The sequence below is a fragment of the Ornithodoros turicata genome, chromosome 10, assembly GCF_037126465.1.
Source record: "Ornithodoros turicata isolate Travis chromosome 10, ASM3712646v1, whole genome shotgun sequence".
In the NCBI taxonomy this organism is placed as follows: domain Eukaryota; kingdom Metazoa; phylum Arthropoda; class Arachnida; order Ixodida; family Argasidae; genus Ornithodoros; species Ornithodoros turicata.
Genome location: NC_088210.1, coordinates 17,162,888 through 17,171,546, shown reverse-complemented (window position 1 = coordinate 17,171,546; position 8,659 = coordinate 17,162,888). Strand labels below are relative to the sequence as shown.

Below are 8,659 nucleotides of genomic sequence, written 5' to 3'. Positions count from 1 at the left end.
GGAAATAGATGAAAGATGGTCTCATCTCCAACAGGACATAGCTTCGCAGTGCCTTTCACCCTGTCAGCGAAGAGCGCAGACGACAATCTAGAATCTTCTTCCAGACTACTCGTAGACCAAAACCAATACCAAAAACTAGCCCGATCTTTTAAAAATGATGTCTGTGTATGACTTTTTCAGGGAACTATTCTTCACCAATTATCAGCGGTTTGAACAGCGGTTTGAACTGCGTGGCAAGACAGTGTGGTACCACGAAGGCTCCCGTCGTTGTTGCAGCCCCCGGAAGTGACGGCAAAGCGCTTCGTATTCTCCGGAATAAAAGCTACGTGTGGGAACTGTTATCGAAACGAAGAAGAAGAAAAGGAAGTTAGTTCCCGCGCGGACCCCAAGGTGTCAGCACGGCCATACATTTTGTATACCGCTTGATGTCCCGCGCACGTTGAGGATCGAACCGTGTTCACAATACAGGATTTCCCACCACGATTTCCTGTAAATGTACATCGCGGAGGATGAATACAGAGTGACACATTCGCCCCTCGATCGACATTGAAACGGCCAATGAAATAGTTTTTGTACTTTGCTCTTCTTAGCTCGCCCCTGCTAGGGCTGCTCCGTGTGTTGTGCTATAACGTAGCGTAAAACTAAACTAGGGTAACCAGTATAAAAACGGCGATTGCGGTAGCTGGGGCCACGAGAAGCACCAGTAAGTGTACAGTCGAATGACACTTTTGTATAACAGTCGCATAAGACAAGAAATCTCAAATCCACATCCTGCACTTAAAGAAAAAAAAAAAAAAAAAAGGAGCAAGGTAGGAAGTAGTTGCAGCTTCTAGTCCCCTAGACTGAAATTACTCTCCATTTTCTCCCCCGAACTGTAAATTGTCACTGAACTTCACAAATGGTCTTCCGAACCCCACAGTCTTCGTAAATATGTGCTCTTGGTCAAATTGATGGTATAAGACTGTATAACTCAGCCAACTTAGAAATTTTCCACCCCCACAGAGTAAGAAACAACGCTTCTTTCTTCGCAAATTGTGCCCTATGTATGTCGCAAGATTTTATATAACTCAATATATCACGGCTGACGGTTTATTTCGAAGTATTTTTATGCATGCACACGAATTATGTATATGGGACTTTAGAACAGAGCGTGGCAATGCGGCAATGCATTTACTCCCCCAAAGGAGTAAAATTACTCCTTTTTTTTTTAGAGTGTGGTCACAAATACGCTCCTACGATATCAAGGATATAAAATTCAACAGTACGCGGGCGATGGCGCTATCCAAGAAATCGCATTTATTCAAATTTTTATCAAGGAGGTATATTCTGCGAGGGCGCGAATCAGCGATGCGAATATTTCGCGTCCGTAAACTATGAAGCGAAAGAAAATTAGTCAACCACCGTGGTTGATCTTTCTGTCTGGTCATCATCCCCGCCTCCTTGGTCCTCGTCCTCGGCTGGCTTCATCGGCGGCGGCGGCGGAGCAGCAGGAGGGTAAAGAATGCTCATTCTCTGACTGTAGTAGTTCAACATCATATACAGCAGGGGACCCTGCAAAATCATTCAGGTCATATGCCAGTGGTTTCACAAATGTCGCTACACGACGCGATCATCTGGCAAAGCACTGCACTCTTAAAAATGAACTTCACCACATAGCACGCTCCTAGCCAACCATCACCCCGAATGACAACGTTCTCGCCCCTGATTTGTTGAAAACGGCAGGAGGAGCCTATTTTGTGGCCATTATGCACGGCACAAAATAGGCTCCTCCTCCCGTTTTCAACAAATCAGGGGCGAGGACGTTGTCATTCGGGATGATGGTTGGCTAGGAGCGTGCTATGTGGTGAAGTTCATTTCTAAAGAGTGTGTTTGCAGAACAGTGCGCCATTGCTACGTATGCGTTTTGTTTCATTCCATGCTCTGCTCCGAACAACTTAAGCCAACCTACACTCTTAAAAATGAACTTCACCGCATAGCACGTTCGTACCCAACCACAATTTCAAATGATATCGTTATCTGCCCTGATTTGTTGAAAACGGGAGGCGTACGGCTTTTCTGTGACAATTATGAACAGCATAAGTGTCACAGGAAAGGCGTACGCCTCCCGTTTTCAACAAATCAGGGCACATAACGATATCATTTGAATTATGGTTCGCTACGAACGTGCTATGCGGTGAAGTTCATTTTTAAGAGTAGGTTTTGTGACAGGTCCGGGAACGTCACCGTGTCTCGCCGTTTTTGTTGTTTTTATGGTAGTTTCAAGAATGAAATGTGCATCCCATGCGTGGAAGCTGCCCCTATACAATTTATCCGCTTTCTGCGCATGTACGTACACTCTTAAAAATGAACTTCACCACACAGCACGCTCCTAGCCAACCATTATCTCGAATGATATCGTTATCTGACCTGATTTGTTGAAAACCGGAGGCGTACGCCTTTTTTGTGACACTTATGCTGTTCATAATTGTCACAAGAAAGGCGTACGCCCCTCGTTTTCAGCGAATCAGGTCAGATAACGATATCATTCGATATAATGGTTGGCTAGGAGCGTGCTGTGTGGTGAAGTTCATTTTTAAGAGTGTAGTCACCTCGAATGTAACAGAACACTGAATGGTATTCAGGGTGTTTCTTTTTATCTGCAACAAATTTTCCTAAAAAGCGGAGTTGCCGTGAGGACGCTTTTACTGCTTTTGTCATTAAATTACTCGACGGGGCTGCTGCTAGGAAACCGTAATTTTTCTAAGTTAGGGGGCTAATCAATAGAGGTATTTTTTATCCACTTTCTAATCATCGACTTTAGGGAGCACATTGCAATTGCGATATTAAAGCCTGATGTCCACATGGTGTGCTCGAGCCACTGGTGAAGCAACAAGGTAATCACAGCGCGCTGTACGGGGTATTTGACCGCTGTCGCCTATACTGTAAACCGCAAGTGGTCGACAAAAGAGCGTCAGCGACGTTGATATCTCCGCCCTCACTTAACGTCATAGAAAAACGTCATACGCGATGTAAGGAACCCGTATCGCGGTATGTCTCCCGATCTTTGTTTTGTATTCCTTTTTTGCTTTCTTTGCTCCCTTCTTGTCTTCGGAGTCGCTCGCCGTATGCCTTGTCTCATCCTGCTGGGCACGGATCTCACCCTTCCCCGGTGCGGTGTAGCAGACGACAGAAGTAGGTACACTCTTAAAAATGAACTTCACCGCATAGCACGTTCCTAGCCAACTGTCGTCTCGAATGATTATGTTATCTGCCCTGATTTGTTGAAAACGGGGGCAGTACGCCTTTTCTGTGACAATTATGAACAGCATAAGTGTCACAAAAAGTTGTACGCCTCTCGTTTTCAACAAATCGGGGCAGATAACGATATCATTCGAGATGATGGTTGGCTAGGAGCGTGCTATGCGGTGAAGTTCATTTTTAAGAGTGTAGGCGCGCGCTGTGGTTTCTTTTATGCTACATAAGTGGTTCGAGCGCATGATGCGGAGATCAGCCAATGTGGCCCCTAAAGTTAGTGATTAAAACGTTGATGAAAATATCTTCGTTGATTGGCCCCTTAACTGAGAAAAAATACGGTCTCCTAGTAACAGCCCCGTCGGCTAACGCAATGACAAATGTAAAAGCGTCTTACTCCCCCTTTTTATGAAAATTTGTTGCAGCTAAAAAAAAAAAAACACCCTTATATGGCGCATATAACACCGAGAACGCGGTTTACAATATGCCGCACGTTCGGCAACATGAGTGCTGCGGTTGTACCGCTTGAAGGCGCTGTATGTGCGAGATGCTTGCGTTTCGGGTTTGCGGCTATGAAACTCCATATTTTAAAATCCTCTAGTGTCAGTGTCGTTGCATGCGCTCGCCGTACGCCCCATTGTGCGCCCCTACACTCTTAAAAATGAACTTCACCACATAGCACGCTCCTAGCACAACAATCACAAATGACAACGTTCTTGCCCCTGATTTGTTGAAAACGGGAGGAGGAGCCTATTTTGTGTCATTATGCACGGCACAAAATAGGCTCCTCCTTTCGTTTTCAACAAATCAGGGGCGAGAACGTTGTCAATCGGGATGGTGGTTGGCTAGGAGCGTGCTATGTGGTGAAGTTCATTTTTAAGAGTGTAGTTTAAGGCCTCTTCATATTCAACCAGTTTGGAGATATCAGCCGAGATACACTGTTAAAACAGACTTCCCCACATAGCACGCTCCTAGCCAACCATCATTCCGAGTAATATCATTCTGTGTCCTGATTTGTTCAAAACAGGGGGGAGGCGCCTATCTGGGGCAAGATAATGTGTCCCAGATAGGCGCCTCCTCCTATTTTCAACAAATCAACACACAGAATGATATCATTCGGAATGATGGTTGGCTATGAGCGTGCTATGTGGTGAAGGTCTGTTTTAACAGTGTAGGACGTGCAGGCACTTTGTCAACACTGACCTCTATCGCCGTCCAGAGAGCGATGCTGATCAATCGGTGTGAAGCGGACATCTGGAAAGAAACACGCAGCAAGCAGATTACAGTACAGGCAGACATGAAGGGGGCATGTGGTCATGTGGTCTATTCGGGTCCCAAAAGCACTCCAGACAAGGCTTGCCTTGCGTGCGCCTTTGGTAAGGCAGGTTGCGCAATGACGAGACAACGTTCTGCGAAAATATGTTACAATATGCTCGCTCGATTAATTAAAAGCGAGGTTTTGTGAAATCCTGAATGTCATCTCCGTGCTCCTATATAGGAAAGAAGGCGTATATTTGGTTAGCTTACGTTCATTATAGTGTACTGGTCCTTGAAACCGTCCAGCACCCCTGGGGACTGAAAAGTGCCTCAGAGACAAGAGAAAATAGTTTACGAACGACATTACCATGACGAAGTTTTCGTAGACGAAATTGCTGACCCCGTACATGACGTTCCCGACAATTTTGGCTCCGATTAGGATAGTGCAGATAAAGAACGTCTTCATGTTGTCCTGCGACAAGGTATAGCATTATGATACTGCGTTTTGAATGCATCGTGAATTTGAATACACTCACTACCAGGGATCGGAAGCGTTATTTTTTTTTCCGGTTCGTTTCGGGTTCAGGTTCAGACATATTGGTTCGGTTCGGGTTCAGCTCTGCAATACGCGCAAAACATTGGTTCGAACCGGTTCAGGAAAGTGCACAGACCTCTACCCGAGAAATGTCATCATGACGTTGGGAGACAGACTGAAACCGAAACAAATCGGAACTAGAGGGCTGGGCTCCACGAATGGGCACTTGTTCACTGCCTACTATTGAAAGAAAAGTATGACCGAAGGTCGCATCTCTTTCAGGGACCATCGTAATCCCCTCAAGACCGTGGCTTTCGGGCGCGACCTTGTTCACCTCTAGCTTCAAACGTAGTTCAACTCTACCAAATTGGTGGCGCTGTCGAACACAATGACGTCATTTGTTTACAAACAGGGAGAGGCCTATCCGCAGTGTAAATCCTAGTTCCGATCTCTCACAACGCACAGAGCCGTTTCGCGAACCGGTAACTACCAAAATTTTCTTCGTTTGAGCTCCGGCTTCGTTCAACGCGAGAAAAAAAAAGTATATATTTTTGTTCGGTTCAGTTCTGACTCTGCGAGAAAGCGGTTTTCGGTTCTGGATCAGTTTCGGTTCCAATCCCTGCTCACTACGTCGCGATGAAGCGGGATAGGTTTGAACTATGAGGTCACATATACGTAGCTTATGTTGACAGCGTAGATGAACAGTTTGTTTCTTGCAAAGCCAGCACAAGAAGGTATACATCGTGAGAGCCAGCACTCAATATATGTAATTTGCTAGCCATATTGTCGTAAAGCAGACCTGCAGCCAGCCAGAGTAGCCGACGCCATCTTGGCCCCATCTATTGAATATGTGGGGAACCTTCTCTGGCGCCGTCAGGGTCACCGAGCATGCACAGAAGCGTTGTGAAAAAGGTCCATTCGTCAAGCAACAGCTATCTATGTTCCCGACTGGTTTGCTGCTCCTGGTGGCTACGTAGCCGACACGTAGTCAACATCTTTTGTTTTTAGACCCAGTGTTGTCCTCATACAATGTGGTTTTCACCACTTCGTGGTACATTGTGGTACATAATTTTCAATTTTAATTAAAAAAGACTGCGTGAAATTGGGTAGAAAATTGAGTTGTGAGGATTTAAAGGCACAGGCTACCGAATACACACACACACACACACACACACACACACACACATATATATATATATATATATATATATATATATATATATATATATTGAAAAGTTGAAGTTGTGTCGGACGGCTACGTAATTATATAGTGAACGTTGAGATAAATGGGAGACAGAAGACAAAAGTAGGGGAAGTAACAAAAACAAAAGGGTTTGTGAAAACTTAAGTTATTAAGTTAGGGGCGACGTCTATGTTACGGCGGAAGCTCCGCCGTGACGTAGACATAGCCCCTAGCTTTTTTAACTTGAGTTTTAATAAACCCTTTTTGTTACTTCCCCTACTTTTGTCTTCTGTCTCCCATTTACCTCAACGTTCACTATATATATGTATATGCCTTTTTTTTTTCTTCTGAGATTGCACCTTTGCTGCTTGGCAGCGGTTCATTCGGCGAATGTTGCACAGGGAGAAATATGGCAGCCATCGAAAAACCATATAAGGGTACAACACCGGAGCACGTTCCTGGATTTCATCAAATCACGGGGCAGAGCGTGCTGGCTCGCCTGGAGCATGCTATGCAGTGAAGTTCTGTTTTTACAGTGCAGCGCGGCTGGTGCCGGGATTCGAACTTTTGTTGCCTTTCGGCGTTGCGTGAAGTCTGCATAATCGGAGCGAGCACTTACGGAGCTAAGGGCACTGCTGCACATCATGGCCGCGATGAAATTGATGAGACGGATGACAGCGTTTCTGCCATACACGACATAAACATAGGGCCGCCCTATGGGTGGAAAAAGAAGTGGAATCAAGTCGTTTGCCAAGTCAAGTCGAGGTCAAGTCAAGCAAAATGTAATGTTTTTCAGACTGTATAAAAGTCGTATCGAAGTGCACAGCATCCTGTGTCCTATTTTCGCCGTGTATTCCAGATTTGCGACGTTATTGTTAATGGGCGACTGTTTTCATGCGTTTCGTGTAACAACAATCGAGTGAAATGGCGGTTATTTGTTTGATGCATTGGCTGTAGGCTGCGAGTTCTGCAATATGACGTAATTTGGGTTATTCCTGCTGATGATATAGTTGGGACCATGGGAACATTCGGAGCTGGAAACTTTGGGATCATGTTGGCAATGTTCGCACCACACGAGAAATGTGCGTAAAGGAATAAACTTTTGCAAAAGGGATGGAACTTACTGTGATAATCGGTAAGCAGTGCAATCAGGTACGTGGCCACGCATTCCGCAATGAATGTCCCGAGCACGATGATCTCGAAAAAGTAAGGATGAGTAAAATAAATACAGTATGAAGAATATGATGACGAGCTTCATAACTGCTGCAACATCACCTGCGAATCACCACCCTCGGTACTCTTGTACAAAACAAAACCAAATCAAACCAAATCGGGAACAAAACAAAAACAAATCGGGTATCGTGTGACTTTATCGGAGCTGCCCCTCTCTAGTGTTTCATTTTCTGTTTTCTTTTAATCTTTTTCCGGGACGCAAGAGGCCATAGTGTGCTCTTCCCCCTCTCACATTGGGGATGAAGAAAATACGCGTTTCCCAAGATGCGCAATGAACAAAATAAAGAAAAAAAAACGGTGTTCCTTCACGAATTTTTTGCGGACGATCTACCGAGGGGATTTTTGTTCTGAAAACGGCTACGATATCAGGTGACCGAAAGGAACAGATGTTCTCATTGGGACAACTTCGTAGCTTTTATAATTAAAAAGTTAATTATTGAAAGTTAATTAAGACACTGTCTTAGGAGTTTGCTAATGCCCCCTAAGGAGTGCCCTTCATCATATGCTATATTGCAATTGATTTCATCTCTGAAAATGTGATAGATATTTTTAAAAAAATATGTTCACACTAAGCTTGGACACCCTGTATATATATTGGATCTAACGCTCACTTACAGTTTCAGGATCAGGTTCAGGATCAGGATCAGGGTCGCCTTATCCCTTTTGACACATTAAACGCTTGATGGTGCTACCCGCGTGTTCAACGGCCGTTGACTTCAATCGTCATTGAAGACATGCCCGTGTGACGATGGTGTTTTGGTTTCGATTGGTTCAACGATGAGCTTATTTCGTTTAACTAAGGAACGCCCTGTATGCTACGTTAAGAAAGGTGTTCGGCCCGTGGATTTCTCGTATACATCGTCATACATGGTTCTATCGCTTGTGATCACTTCCAAATGAATTGTCACACGAAGCTGACTTACGGAATAAAAACATAGCCAGGTGCCGAGGGAACACATTACTCAGATCCTTAGGCTGGAATAAGTTTGAACGACGAAGGAACGCTGAGCACTACTACTTCTTCCTCCTGTTCTGCTCGTTGGCGGCTAAGAGGACTTTTGACCTCTTCTTCTTCTTGGATTTTCAAGGTAGAAGGTTACCCTGGTATTTTCTCGTCCGCTGATTTAAAGTGACACTAACAATTAAATCTCGTAAGTGCCTTTAGAAGCCTACCGAGTTAATGCCACTTCAAGCCAGATCTGACACTGTAGTCCTATCAA

General features: G+C 44.7%; 2 protein-coding genes across 3 annotated transcripts in view; one reads left to right on the top strand and one right to left on the bottom strand.

The window, feature by feature from the left end:
• Positions 1-8,659, top strand: part of LOC135370210 (uncharacterized) — a 33,455-nt gene that overhangs the window by 15,110 nt on the left and 9,686 nt on the right. The gene's annotated exons all lie outside the window — the stretch shown is intronic.
• On the bottom strand, positions 1,274-8,574 carry LOC135370208 (uncharacterized). 2 transcript variants are annotated; one of them, XM_064603911.1, is made up of 7 exons: positions 8,363-8,565; positions 7,331-7,403; positions 6,826-6,920; positions 4,856-4,960; positions 4,759-4,806; positions 4,435-4,485; positions 1,274-1,551 (listed from the first exon to the last, which is right to left on the bottom strand). In XM_064603911.1, exons 1-7 carry the CDS (start codon positions 8,396-8,398, stop codon positions 1,390-1,392), a joined length of 570 nt encoding a protein of 189 aa, XP_064459981.1. In that variant the 5' UTR covers positions 8,399-8,565; the 3' UTR covers positions 1,274-1,389. The 2 variants fall into 2 exon arrangements, with proteins under 2 accessions (XP_064459981.1, XP_064459982.1); XM_064603912.1 differs by lacking the exon at positions 4,759-4,806 and having other exon boundaries at positions 8,363-8,574.

Bases quoted from the DNA above. Each gene is read 5' to 3' on its own strand.
- LOC135370208 (XM_064603911.1), bottom strand. From the start codon at position 8,398: ATGTGTTCCCTCGGCACCTGGCTATGTTTTTATTCC. The intron at 7,404-8,362 runs GTAAGTCAGCTT...TACTTTTTCGAG, and splicing joins CCTGGCTATGTTTTTATTCC to ATCATCGTGCTCGGGACATT. The intron at 1,552-4,434 runs GTCAGTGTTGAC...ATGATTTTGCAG, and splicing joins CTCTCTGGACGGCGATAGAG to GGTCCCCTGCTGTATATGAT.